Source organism: Labrus mixtus, chromosome 1 (genome assembly GCF_963584025.1).
Source record: "Labrus mixtus chromosome 1, fLabMix1.1, whole genome shotgun sequence".
NCBI lineage: Eukaryota > Metazoa > Chordata > Actinopteri > Labriformes > Labridae > Labrus > Labrus mixtus.
Genome location: NC_083612.1, coordinates 10,326,463 through 10,341,639, shown reverse-complemented (window position 1 = coordinate 10,341,639; position 15,177 = coordinate 10,326,463). Strand labels below are relative to the sequence as shown.

Genomic DNA, 15,177 nt, shown 5'->3' with positions numbered 1-15,177 from the left:
CAATGTTTTCATCGAACAAAGACTTTAAATATGAGTGAAAACTAAAAAAAAAAGGAGGATGATCTTTTAGTTCGAAGATTACAGTCTAATCTACCTGTTTAAAAGCTCCAATAGACCAGTGACTGGTGCACACTGGGATACTGAGTGCTGAAATTTGGGGTATTTTATATTCATTTTGAGAAGGTCAGACACATCCATGTAAATGCACTTTGATGAATCATTTCCTTTAGAGCAACAAAATGTCACTTTTCCACCTTTAAACAGTCGTTTTAATGGTTGATTTCATGGTTAACTTTCAACAACCGTGTCCACAGCAAGGCTGGGTCGCCTGTTTACTGCAGTATTTAACTTTGGCTGTGGGCTGAGGTCATGTGCGTACAGCTTTACGGCACTAGTTCTCAGTTCTCAGTTGTAAAAAGAAGCTAGTTAGCCCGTCTCTGTCTCTGTACGGTTTGATACAACGGCTAAGAGGAAGAGGATGGTGACGGATGGAGATTATCAGAGAAATATTATTCTGAGACTAAACGTTAGACTGTAAAGTTGCGGTGTCATCTTTGTCTCATGTTTAGCAGCTTTAACAGGTAAAGAAAGTCATCTAACCTAAGTTATGTTTCAGGCTTATACAGATAAATAAATAAATCCATCTTACGCAAAAAAGTTGTCTCTTTCCTCATTGATCTTTAAGTTAGCTTTTAAATTTGGAACCTTACCTTCCTATCTCAACTAGCATGTAATAAATGATCCTCTCCAACATAGCCATTTATGCACATTCCATAACTATCATTGCAACTGTTGAATAAACAAACACAGACTCCATATTCCAACAGTTTGCAAAAAACATGCTGAAGACGCGTTAAGGGCCACATTTGCGCAAATCCCCTTAATATTACTGAACCTTGTAAATCAACATGGTTATTTTGCTTCTTGAATGGTCTTCGGCCTGTCTGCTTGTAAACAAGTGCACGTTGTCTGAGACGGGAAGGCATAACAGCACTATGTGTCACACGACAGTGCAGTTGCACTCAGAGACCTTTGGTGGGCGCCAAAGTGCACCAAACCCAAGTCCTTCATATTGTTGCTTTAAGTGAGAAAAAAATGACGGCTGTGGGATTACATGATGGATGCAGAGAAACTGGTGATGTCAAGTGTTTGTCAAAAATGGTGCGCCTTTGTTATTTTTTTGCATGATCAGCATAAATGCATAATCTATAAGAACTGTGTTTTTACTGCTTTTTGTACCAGAGGAGAATGTAGAACACAGCTCTTTTGAAACAAAAAATCCTGTCAATGATTAAACATCGGATTGTCAACACGGATCATGAAGTGACTTTGATCAAAGACAGAGTGGAACATCTCAAAGGCTTGGATGAGGTTTTTGTCACAGCAGAAAGTAAAACAAAAAACAAAAAACTGGTTGAAATCACATGAAAAAGTCTCTCTCTTGGGAGAAGTTCGGATTTGAGTTGGAAAAGGAATCATCAGACTCGAAGATACCTTTTTCTGTTCTTTCCCTACTTGTTATTTTTACATCAAACCACCTCCTGTTCCTGTAATGTCAAACTTGAATCCTGATGTTGTGTCATAGAAATGCAAGGTGCATTACTCTTTTATTGTGAAATAACAAATGTTTGATGCATCCTTCCTCTTCTAAATGAAAAACAAACACTTGTCTCTGGTTTTCGGGGACTGGAGAATTATCGCTTGGAAGCTTTTCCTCATGACATGTAGTGAAATGGAAACAAGACAAAGACACAAACACAACACAGTGAACGTAGTGGCCATGGCCTCAGCCTCCACCTGAACCACACACACACACACACACACACACACAGACACACACAAACAGACACACACACACACATTCATTCACTTTCTGTGGAAAGGTTTACAGCATAAAAGCACAGCCTCATCATCTCAGTCTGTCGAGTGTGTGCTCGTCTTTTTCTGTGCACACTCTGGCATGCACATTTTGTGTGCGTGAGTCTGTTTTCAGTAATCCAATGGGGAGTCATCAGACGTGGGGAGGAAGGGGGGGAGGGGGGGAGGGGGAGCGGGGGCATGGCAGTCCCGCAGTGATAGGAGGAAGAGGAGGAGGAGGGGAGCTTTAGTTGTTCTGAAGGCAGTCGAGATCCACTGAACAGCAAACGTTTCCGTTCTGCACAGCACAGCAAGAACAGACAGGAGAGAAGAGATGGAGAGTATTAAATGTAGTGTATTAACAGAAACTGTGCATGCTTGCATATAAGGACACACTTCAGAGTCTGGCTGGCTGTACTCAAAATATAAAGACTTACTTACTGAGGGATTTGGCCATATCAACATGACATATATAATACCTCTTATATACATTTTACAAGAGCACATGCTGTTCTTTTGCTCCTCGCGATACTGGCCCTGTAGTGATTCACTTTCAGGATTATCTTCTATGGTTGTGAAACATCCGTCTCTAAGATTGATGCAGCCAATCCTGTACATTTGAGGGAATCATAACTTAGGAAGTGTGGCACCAAGCAGTGACAAATTTGAGAAATTCAGCCGCAATTTGTCTTTCCACCGACAAGGTCTCAGTTACTCTGGATAATAAATAGACCTCAATGGTCTAACGTATGGTTTGGTTATATGTAGGTGAGAGATTTTACTCTCACTCTCTCTCTCTCTCTGAGGTGGCTCTGGTGTAGAAGGCAGAGCGACCCAATCACTAATCAGACAATCAGCAGTTGGATCCTCTGGTTTCTCCTGTACACATCTAGCACAGCACGCTCTGACATCAGTGTGTGAATGTGTGGCCTGAATGTTGAAATTTAATGTTAAGCACTTAAATAGGTCAACAGACAAGACAGGGGCCAGTAGGTGCAGTATGCAAAACATTTACTTAATGTTCCAATCGAAATAGTGTCAGAGGCCAAAATCTCCCAGCGCATAGATCAATACCTAAAGATACATGAATGTGTGTATCTTGACTAGGCTGACCCCTAAAGTCATGTAGACCAGAGTCTGTGTTTATCTGATTATAGGGAAGCTTAAACTTTGGTTTAAAAACAAGGTGCCCTGCTGCTCAGAGGCAAACTATATTTTTCTTACAGTGATGCAGATACAGATAGCCTGTAAATACAGTGGCTGGGAAGTGCAAACCAAAATTAGAAAGTGTGAAACACTTTTGCAAAGCTAGAGACAAATTTACATTTTTGAAAACATTGCAACATTTTATAAAACAGAATTACAAAAGCAAAAATACTTTTACCATGGACAGAACAAATGTACATCTAAGAAAACAGATTGACAAGATGAGAACGGTGAGAGAAATTAACAATCCACTGAATCTTCCTGGGAAGGGAATGTACAAAATGCAGTAAGTGACCTGGAAGTGACTGAGTGAGCGGTCAAGTAGTTTGTTTTGCCGTAAAGACTGTGCAAAATGTGTTATGCGGGGATCATGGTGATTGAATGATGTTTTGTCCGTTTTGTGGAACCATCCTGAGAGAGTTAACGAGTAGTCTTTCCGTCAAAACAAACTAACTGACCGCTCACTTCCTGCATTTGGTACGTTCCCTTTCCAGAGAGATTCTGTGGTTCGTATATATTTGTTTGAGGAAAAGTGTTTCTCATCTTGTAATCTTGTTTTCTAAAATGTACATTTCTTTTGTCCTTGGTAAAAGTATTTAAGCTTTTGTAATTTTGTTTTAAAAAATGAAAATTTGTCTCAAGCCTTGAAAAAGTGTTCCACACTGTGTAATTTTGGTTTGAACTTCCCAGCCACCGTAGGTAATGCCAACCAGTGCCTGTAACATTATGATCACAAGGGGGAATCAAAGAAACCTGATGTGCATGTTAAACTGTTAATTCCTTTAATTCAGTAATTGCAAAAATAAATCTTTTTTTTGGTATAAGGTGAGGATACACGCGACGATAACACAAGGTAAATAATCATTAACTGTTATAAGAATTCAAGCAAATTAAGTACAAGTTCCTTGTTTGAATTAGCACAACTGAAACCTTTATCGTGTTCCTTTGTTTGTTGACGCTGTTTAGCCTACCTTGCACTTGCAGGTGGTGCAGGGTGAGTTGGGCATATGCCATGTGTCCCCGCTGAGGCGGATGACACCTGCGGGGTCCTGGCACGTCTGCCGAATGTCATACAACAGGTTGTCGGCCAGGCAGGGGTCTGTGACGCAGCGCGGGCAACACTCGCCCTCCGCCACCGCCGTGTACTCGCACATCAACGCGGGGCAAACCAGAGGCCAGCAGTCCACCTCCCCCTCCTGCAGAGACACAGAGAGAGGTAAGAATACAAGAAAAGCAAAATGTTACCGTGTGTGCAAATCAGCAGATATGGTGACTGCCGTAACAGCTCACATGCTACATCTGTAATTAAAGAGGTGGTAATTATCTGGGTCGTCCAAACACACCTACACACACACACACAGACACACACAGACAGACACACACACACACACACACACACACACACACACACACACACACACACACACACACAGCCGAGCAGCATGATCAGAGCCTGGCAGTACACAAAGCCCAGCTGTCTGCTTCATGTTGGTGAGGAGGTTTTCTGTCATCTGTTTCTTTCTAACAAACTTGTATCTGCACACTGAGGGATTCCTCCTCATATATTTCTGTTGGCAAGCAACATGTAGCGCGTGTGCATATTTTGGTGTGTTTCTGTGTACAGACCATGCAGCGGCACTGCTGGCAGCCGTAGAGCCAGGACGCTCCGCTGCGGTAGAGTGTGCGTCCGCTCTGGTCCAGACACTGGCTGCTGGGCCTGTTGTCACAGCCGGGACAGCAGAACAGATCCTCGTCTCGGTCTCCGCAGTCACAGGGTCTCCTCCTGCAGTACGTCTGAGCATCCTGCAAAAAGAAAGAAAGGACACAGAGGTCAGGTGGAAAACAGACATATGACATGATGGTTTATCATGAAGGCCACACGGGACTCCATGATTGTGTTAAATAACACCTGAACCTGTTTTTTTTGTGCAGCACCTGAGGAAGAGACCGGTCGGTCTCGAAACATTCTGTTCCTTGAATGCACTTAGCAAATAAATAAGTATAGATTTGGGAGCAATAGTGTTGCAAGTCTTTGTTTGCATCACATTTCCAAAATATAATGTCATTTCTTCACCTTTTTTTTTTCCTTTTGTTTAGACATATAACTTCATATCTGCTGTGTGGATGTGTAGTGTTTGCATGCATTGCATCCATTTCTATATCATGTCTCAAGATATTTAAGGGCAGATAGCTCCCTTTATACAATTGTGTTTTACTGTTTTTTCCTTTCTTTTCTTCCAATATATTCAAATTTATTGATCATTTTTTAGACGTTTATGACCCTGAACAGTGTAGACGGTTAACCACAACTACCATCAAAAAGCTTGTCAACCTTTTCAGGGTGCAACATGTATAACGATGCGTGTGTTTTCCTTTTTCTCGAACGTTAAGCCTGCATGCTGTGGCATGGAATAAGTGTGCAGGCTTGCCTCATTTGATCCGTGCTCTTGTTCCTACATGATGTGTATAGAAACCCCCCCTCCTTCACCATGGTGCTTTAACACATAGTGCTTTAACGCAAAGACTTCACCTTCACATACCACTTCATATGGTGGGCTGCGAAGAAATGTTTCTCTATATCCCTGAGTAGGTGACTCACTCTGCGTTCAACAGCTGCAGAAACTGCAAGCTTTCGTCTGTTTGGTTAAAGTGAAGAGTTCAAAGCTTTCCTGATGCTCTGAATGATGCTCCGCAGCCTTTTCATAAAGAGTAAAACCCTTGAAAGAAGATAAAATACCTGAGATGTGTTTTAATGCTAAGCAAGTTACACAATTGCAAAGATACTGAAATTCACTATAAACTTAAAAAAAAAAAGAGAGAGAACAGCGTATTCAGACTTTAAGATCAAGGTGTGTATCTGACACCTTTCTTACACGCCTTAAGGGAGAGCTGGTTAACAGCTCTGCACACTGGCTTATCAAAGCAGATAATTCAAGGCCAACATGCCAATGAGGTATTTTACTAGGTTGTATCACCTCTCCAATCTCCATTTTCTCTAACGGCAATTTATTAGAGCCATGAATGAAGAAGGAACATGTAAGAAGTTTGGTGCCTGCGTTGGAATGCAAAGACCAAAAACCCCTGGATCTGTGTGACTGTACTCAGCCGCTGTGTCCCCGGCTCACCGTCTCTACTCAGACTAAAACTTTATGGTCCATTTTACTCACCACAGCCAGCACAGTCTGGCCCGGAGACGGGGCAGGGTAATGATGATGTAAAAATGTTACATAAAATGGCTGTTGGAAAATGTATGGGGGGCATAAAATCATTGCGAATAGCATTAAAAGGGCAATACAGAGCCAATGTTTTATCGATGCGTATTGTCCTGCTACAGTAACCCGCTCGGTCCCTGGGTACCGATAGCGACGACGCTGGTCTTTAAGGTTACGGCCTCGGACTTGCTGTGAAATTACTGCCAATTGCGACGCGCTGGCAGGAGGCATGAAGGCAGACTGTTCATTTTAATGCCAGGAAAAACACAGCGCATGCTAATGCTGTGCTAAAAGAAACATTGTGCTGCTTTCAATGAAAACTTTATTGACAAAAACGTAATGATGGATTTGATGCATGCGGATGACTTTCTCTTTAATCAATACTTTGTTTTCTTCACAGTCCTGGTATAAGATATGTCTTTGAAGGTAATTAGATTTAAGAACTTTTGACCTTGTTTAGTCACTGTATGAATTCAATCTTTGCCGGTGAGTTTCCACCATTGATTTCATGTGCTAGCAAGTACCACAAACACTCTTAAGTCGGCCTTAGGTTGCTTTCTCATCAAGTTCAGTGGCCACGGAGCGATTCAGGGGTGACCTTGTTGCATTTTTCATTTGGTTCAGTTTGCTTTGGTGTGAAGTGCACCAAAGCTTGTCAAATGTGGTGTATCATAGCCACTAGTTGGGGCTGTAGCTCCGGTCAGTGGATACTGCCATCCGGACTAACACTGCACTGTGACCTCCCTCACCCAAAAAAAACAGTACAGTGTAAGAATGGCATCCCGTAGCCTGGTTCAGATATGGTGTCAGTATTTTAATCTATGAAATGGAGATAAAGTAATATGTAGGCTGTGTCAGGTTAAACTGGTATATCGACTGGAGCGATGTGACACTTAGCACAGGCATGTGGATGTTAACCTGCAAGGAGGACTGGAGGCTGGTGTTGTTAGCAATGCTAACGTTAGCCATGCTCGGCAAACCTATTTGACATTGTTTACAGACGGCCAAATTCAACCCACAACGCACTGCATTTTGAATATCTTCCCTTGTTTGGTCTGGAATGCACTCTCCTCTACTGCTAACTGAGCTCTGGTGCACTTGGAAGCGAAGAGACCCCTGTTTTTAAGCGGACCAGATTTTGAGTCTTTGGTCCGCACCAGAGTTCCCTTGAGCATTCACTCAACCTCAAACCAAGAAAACTAACCGACAAAGAACCAGAGTTCATTTCAAAAGGACCAAACGGCTCACTGTAGGTGTGAATGCACCTTTAATCTCATGTTGAAAAAGAAATTCTACAGTTTTATGTACCTTTACCACAAGTCTGTGCTTTCTCTTCCTGAATATCTGAAATGTTGTGGATCCTTTCGGCTAAATTATAACAAGTATTGGGATGACTCACAGGTACCAGACCAGTCTTTTTTATCTCTCTATTCTTAAACTCAGATCTCTGCTTGTTTGCATGCTAAACACCCCGAGGCTGACGAAAGAATCTCCATTGTGTTTCTTTTCTCTAGTGAGCTATTTTTTCTTGTCTTTTTTTGTTGTTACCAGGTAGGCTCTCATCTCTGTATAATCTTGTGAATATACATAATTTACTGTAAAAACGCTGCTATTTGATGGTGACAGACGTGAAGGAAACTTTTTTTCTTTGTCATCAACTTGTAGCTTTTATGTTTATTTTTTGTTTAAGTCTCTGAAATATAAAGAAGGATGGCTTCAGATTGAATCCTGCTAATAAACTTTAAGATAAGGTATCTCTCTGCATAAAGTGGTTTAAAAGTTCATCTACAAATCTTTTCATCTGAGCCGCAATCGTACTCAATGGGATTATAAAACACACAAAATATCAACGGAGCAACTTTGAACTACACTGAAAATGCGTCAGATACATTCTTGTGAAATATATTGGTTGTACAAAGGGAGGTTTTATGAGACATCACTGGAACCACAACCTGAATGACATCCTCTTACATGACATTTGATTTCAAATAACAATCTGTGTTTAGTCCGTATCAATCTCACTCACTGAGCCTTACCTTCCCAAAGACAAAACTGATCAATATCTAATTTTCCTGCAGTCACAGCACCGCCTCCCGAGAACATAAATAAGTTGTTAGATTGCCACAGATATTTGTCAGAATGGAACGCCAATTGACAAGAGACTGGTCACTGTGGAGCACTTTTCTTTGAGTTGACCCTGGGCGATGCTTCATTGGGTCAGATGAGGTCTTAAACGCTGTTTGTTTTTGTGTTTGTTTCATGATGGCTATCCAAACTTTTTACATCCCTGTCAGAGCGAATATGACATCTGGCCATTTTACACAATTTTGCACTCCTGAAGCAAAATCAGGCAGACTGTCCCTGAAGTCTTCCCCAGTTGCTTGTTCAACCACTGCCACAACTAACACCATAGCAAGTGTATTTGTCTAATTTTTAGTCAGAAAACTCTCATCACACTTAGTATAAGTCACATTCACTTGACAAGTCCACATAAACATTTTATGTCATGAAATACAAATTGAAGAATACAACTTAAATTGCTTTAATGAGTGAAAATTGCTGCAAGCAAAATCAACTTGTTAAGTTTCTTGAATTAAGATAAAGAGCTATTTTTAGAGAAACCTAACAAGTAAATTTTTGCTTGCTGCACTGTCATCAATTTTCACTCATTAGGGCAATTAAATTAAGCTTAATATTTCTTGAAATATGAGATGTTTATCTGGAATTGTAGTAGTCTTTATCTTCACCATGACAACACAGTTACAGCTTTGTTAAAGGGAGCAACAGAAAAAGAGAAAAGAAGAAACTCCACAGGAGTAAAGATGAAGCTAAGTGAGATGGTATTTATCTTCTGTACCTTGCAGGAGCAGATAGCACAGCGGTCAAAGCCTGGTTTCCAGTCCTCCCCGTTGCGTCTGATTCCCTCCTCCTGTGGACAGTCGCCGCTGCAGCCCGGGCCAGACGTGCACACACAGTCGTAGCCTCCAGGGAGGTTCACACACACACTGTCGTTCCAGCAGGTGTGTGTCTGCTGACTGCACTCATCGATGTCTGGAAGACAAGAAGTGGATCAGTGTAAGTTCTGTTCTACACATTTAGGACAAATGCAGAGGGTACGGATTTGCAAACTGATTTTTATTTTTTCTTAACTGAGCCAACCGGGGAAAAGTCCTGTTTGAAAAAGTTTTACTTGCGACTCTGTTATCACAACAGGTCAGCCTCGTGAAGGCTTGTTATCGAGACGCAGCAAAAACCAAGAGAGAGCAGAATCACATCAGCAGCAAGCAGCTGTTGAGTAGCAGACATTGCTTTGCTACAAATGCATTTAAAGGGAGATAACAGCAGATATATGTTTCTCTTTCTCTCTCTCTCTCTCTCTCTCTCTCTCTCTCTCTCTGGTTACCTGCAGAGTATACGAGGTGAACAGAGCGAGGGAGATCGATCAACTGCAATTCATTGGTCTTAAATGTCGATCTTATGGGCAGAAAACACACCTGGGGGGCCGTTAATATACCTGGGTGGTCCACCAAGGTGGGAAACAAATACCCACTACATGGTTTCCCCAAAGCCTATGCGCCCCTCCAGGAGGGTGCACGGCACACTTTGAGAATTACTGAATTATTTTATAAATGTAGGTCTGTAATGTGTTCTTGTCTTTTTTTGCCTACCATGACAACAATTCCAGTATTATTTGGAAACACAAATGTATGTGTCTGTTTAAATATTGTAGTCAGAACATAAAAGGACAATTGGCGACAATTGATGCTTTACAGTTTTTTTAAAGCTGTGTTCTGCATTATTTTCTGCTCTAGGAATTAAACCAATTTATGTGATGGTTGTTATTGTAAAAAATGGGCTAGATATAAAACTTTACAGGCCGCAAACCCAAGACAAGAAAACACATTTAAAAACCCAAAGTAAGAGTAATTCTGTTAAAAAAAAACAACATATTGCTCATTGACATTCTTCATTTGTGTTGGTGGAAATGGATAAAGAAAATGTATAACAATACAAAGAGACAGGGAAATGTTTGTCCAACTGTGCTGCAGGTTGGTTGCACCTTTAAAAATCACAATTACATTTTCTGTTTACTCACATTGCCCTGGGCTGTTATATGAAGCATTTATATTACATTGTGCAGGAATAAGTGTTGTAGCCCTCAAGTCATCAAGTGTCATCCTTCTATCCAATCATCAGCATAAGGATGGTATTGCTTTTGTGGTCATTCAGGGAGGAGAATCCGGCTGTTGGTGGTGCAGTTTAGAGGTTTATTTCACTTAAGCAATTCCCACTAACTGTGAATGTAGCAGCATTTACTGTACATGCTTAGTATTGCACACATGCTGCTGTGTGATGCAGTGCAGAATAAGCAGAAAATGTATGAGGATTAATTTTATATTTCAGGCTTTGGCTATCACTCGTAGCAATGTGCTTTTAAAAATGTTTGAAAGAAAACTTTTTGCATTATAATTTGAAGGAAATTGGGTCATAATGTATCGCCTTACCCGTCTATACAAAGCGTATACCATTCACACATACTGGCCTCATAGCTTCAGTCACATCAATCACCACCTATAGAGATATTTTCTCTTCACGGGTTCAGTGTAGCCATCAAAAGGAAGAAGACAGCTGCTCAGTCAGCTTCTTTCTCGCTCTTCCTCTCTTCACACACGAAAAGGACCGCCAAGAACAGAGCGGACAGACGGCATTTTCATCTACTTTTTCTTTATCAGCGGGGCCACAGGAAAAACGGTGCCAAAAAAAGTCTGTCCCAACCCTTTTATCAAGCCATGACATTTAACTCTCTTTATCCTCGCTAAATGTGAGCTGTTCACAGAAAAAAAAAAAGACCAAAGTCCCTTCGACAGCCGCTCCGCTCTCCCCCTGCTAGCACCTGCTGCCTACAGACATCGATCACACCCACACTGACAGCACAGCGCTGAGTGTTGCATGAACAAAAGAACTGAAGAGGGGGAAAAAATGAGACTAAATATTAACAACCACATTCAAGTTTGTCTTTATGTGTTTAACTCAATACACACTCTCATACCGTGAGAAATGTGTTCAACGTAAACATTTTCTCTCTGCGCCGGTGAGTGAGATGGGACACTGTCAGACGTGTACAAGATGCTGCAAGACTCCAGCTCCAGCTCTTTGCCAGTTACTTGACTGATTCGAAAGTTAGTTTTAAACATCGACAGGCTTCAAAAGGCCGCTTCACAAGCTTATGAGTGATGTCACTGAAACTTTGTCCATGTATATACAGTCATTGAGCTATGATCGCTTTAATCATTGCATAGCTTGGAGCGGTACACTGATGAAATACTATCCTGAAAACAATTAGAGTGGACAACGGCAGCTCAGTTTTTGATCTCTCCTGATGTCTTGCGTCTACTACGACGGTCAAAGAAAAAACTAGCTCTTTCATCTGATTTTACAGGCTTTAATTGTTTTAACTTTATTATTAAAGAAAACTTAAAAAGGTGGTGTTAAACTGCAAAGCTGTCACTAAACTCTTGTTGATTAGTGTATCAAACACAAATGTGTTTTTTCTCCTATACAAATCACATACTAGTGACAAACATGATATAAATAATTAATGTATAGGCTGCAGTGTTGGAAATTAAGATACAGGTTTATTTCATGGGTGCTAATCAATTATGGTAACAGAGCGCTAAATTGACTTGCAAACTTGCCAACAATATTAGGTTAGCTTGTATCAGAGACACATCAATCCATGTATCAGTATTGATACTTCTTAATCCTGAGAAAAAATGCAGCCCCCATTAAAATCTACCTGCACAGCAGCTTGTGTGCCTTCATGAACTTACTTTGTTTCATCCATATCTGAAAAATATATATAATATAATATAAAAAAGTCCTTTTCTGTTTCTTATCAGGCCGTTTTACAGCCGTCCATGATCTCCTTTTCTAACAAAGAGGGGATGTTTTGGGAAATATGCTGTGTTAAAGATAACAACCATGCAGGGTTAGTAGTGTACAGATGTTCAAAAAAATTCTATATTTTTCCCCATGAAGTAAAATTATGACTGGAAGCTGGCGTGCTCGCTGTGTGTCAGGTAATGTTGGGTAATAGAAGTTGTGCTGTAGTAGGAACAAATTATAGAAAAAAACAACAACAGTGGAGCAGCTTACCTCCGTTTGGTAGTGGAGTGGTCTCTGAAGTGATTACAGGCACACTTGTGTGGGAGAGGTTAAGGTGGAAAGGTATGAAAAAGAGTGGAAAGTGTCTCAGCCTAATGGCATTCGTAAGAGCGTTAGAGAACTGCACTGGTGTGCTGGGATAGAAATAGTCAAGAGCTTCCTTGTTGTGTCGACGGTCCAACATGTGACACATTGATTTAGCAAGTTAAATGGTAAAAAATGGTAAATGGACTTGAGCTTGTATAGCACTTTTCTAGTCGTCAGACCACTCAAAGCACTTTTACACCACAGGTCACACCTACACATTCACACACTGATGGTTACTATGTAAAGTGACCATCAGAAGTAACTTATCCCGTTCATACACATTCATACGTCGCTGACGAAGCAGCGGGAGCAACTTGGGGTTAAGTGTTTTGCCCAAGGACACATCAGACATGTTGCTGCAGGAGCTGGGGATCGAACCCTCGACCATCCGGTTGAGAGACGACGACTCTGCCAACGGAGCCACAGAATAAACTGTACACAGTAAAATACGTGAACAAATGGTAGACTGCAGTGGACTTTACCCAGAATCCTAGTTTCTAATAAGTACTCACAGGCTAGTAATGTCAACTTGATAATGATGTGAACGGAATTAAAAAGCAGAAGAAAAACAGGATTTGTACCCCCTGACTGTTGCTGCAGATGTTAGGAGCCTCTGGCAGGGGATTCTCAACATATAAACCTCTTGCAGGAAGACCTACTCTGGACAGATAAGAGCCTATATGACCACACCAGCCTTATAAATAAATTGTGACAGATGTGAAAACACACTCTAATTGGTTACACTATCAGTTTGGCTGGATACAGAAGGAGAGAGAAAACAGCTCAGCTGAGAATTTATTGTGTCTGTGGCAGACTATTTGCATACACTAAATGAAATCCCTGTCAGCCAGTCAGACATACTGTACCTCTGCTGGTGAAGGATTAATGCTCTTCATGCTACATTCACCACATTCAGCCACAAGCTGCTGCCTGCAAGATGAAGCGCACTCTTACATGCAGGCTGTGAAAGAAAGCGTCACATCCAAACACAAAAGCCCTGCGGAGAAACCAGCCGAGCAAAGCCAACCATACGAGGAAGTTACACTCACACCTACATGTGCTGTTGTTATACATGAAACACTAATTTCTTTAGTATATGAACACACGACAACACACATTCACACACAAGCACACGGGCGCACAAAACAAATAAATCCCTCTGAAAATCCCTGTGACAGATGTTGGTAATTAGAAGGCATCAGAAAGCTCAGTATATCAGTATTTAAATTATAGTTCTTTGGTGAGTCTCCAGGCTGCCCATATGGAAAGGTCATGTTCATCAGTGAGAGAGAGAGAGAGAGAGAGAGATGATGCACACACACTGGGAGACAGTCGTAGTTTATAGCGTATTATCCTCTTCTCCATGCACAAGCTGTTTATTAAAGCCACCTGCCTCTCCCTAAAGCATTAGGCATGATAAACAGGTTGGAGATGCAGCACATGCAGCTCCTCAGTCAGAGCAATAAAGCACAGGGATCACTGCTTGCAGCTGCTCGGGTAGTTACCACGACGAAACGCAGTGCAGCACAATGAAAACATTATATAATGTTATGAAATGTACTGCATTGTGGCAACACCTTGAACTGCAACAAAACAACCGAGTACATCATTCTGAAGTGTTGTGATGGGATGTATTGTAACACACGGTACTGTAAGAATCAGCATGTGTTGTATTGTACAGAAACACACCATTGTTGACTGATTGCATGCTTTGTCGTCGCCTACGTTTGGCATGTAATGAACACACACAATGTAGCTCCTGTGTGGAACACTCGGGGGAGGCTGTGGCTCAATGGTAGAGTCAGTCGCCTCGCAGCCAGGGGGTCGAGGGAACAATCCCCAGCTCCTGCAGTCACATGTTAACGTGTCCTTGGGAAAGACACTGATTCCCAAATTGCTCCCATTGCTGCATAAGGCGCATTTGAATGTGCATGAATGGGATTAGTTCATACTGATGGCCACTTTTCGTAGCAGCCTCTGACATCAGTTTCAGAATGTGGTGTAAAAACGCTTTGAGTATAGAAACCAGGAAAGCGCTATACAGGCTCTTAAAGTTGATAAATATTTGTGGGATTCAAATATCAAAGCCGACTTCTTGTTTTACTCAGCAACTGACTGAAGCTTGTTCTCCTGGCTGAAAGTATTTAGGACTATATCAGTCTGACATCCCATCTCAGAACCAAGTTCAGGTGTGTTCAAAAGCTAAGTTTGAAATAAACCCAAGATACTCGTGCCCTAATGAAAGGAGAAGTGCTCAGTGAAGACACTCATTGCTCCTGTCATGCCCCTACGTCCTACTTACAAGTTACATAACCTACTCTATGGCCATCAGTTTCCACCTCAGCATTGCCGCCTTCAACAGACCCAGACATGAAAGCTCCAGGTAGTGACAACAACGCTGATAGTACATACCCTACCACATGGACCCTCTTGGCCACCACAACTAGACTGAAGGGCAGCAAGAGCCAGGACATCACCGGGGTTGTTGCTCATATATGACTTTTGGATAGGGCTGTGAATCTTTGGGTGTCTCGCGATTCGATTTCGATTGTTGGGGTCACGATTCGATTCAGAATCTAAATTTGATTCAAAACATTTCTGGATTCATAATTAGAAGTCTATTTTTGAATTAGTACATACTTCAGAATCT

The 15,177-nt window shown here is 41.5% G+C and overlaps 1 protein-coding gene across 1 annotated transcript in view; it reads right to left on the bottom strand.

The window, feature by feature from the left end:
• Nucleotides 1-1,216: 1,216 nt before the first annotated feature.
• The window catches only part of LOC132991998 (protein kinase C-binding protein NELL1-like), a 259,382-nt gene continuing 245,421 nt past the window's right edge, over nt 1,217-15,177 (bottom strand). The window contains exons 17-20 of the mRNA XM_061061100.1: nt 9,133-9,326; nt 4,690-4,866; nt 4,035-4,259; nt 1,217-2,155 (exon numbers count right to left, since the gene is read on the bottom strand). Coding sequence (XP_060917083.1) covers nt 2,105-2,155; nt 4,035-4,259; nt 4,690-4,866; nt 9,133-9,326 — 647 coding nt within the window. The 3' untranslated portion in view covers nt 1,217-2,104. The remainder of the gene's footprint in view (nt 2,156-4,034; nt 4,260-4,689; nt 4,867-9,132; nt 9,327-15,177) is intronic.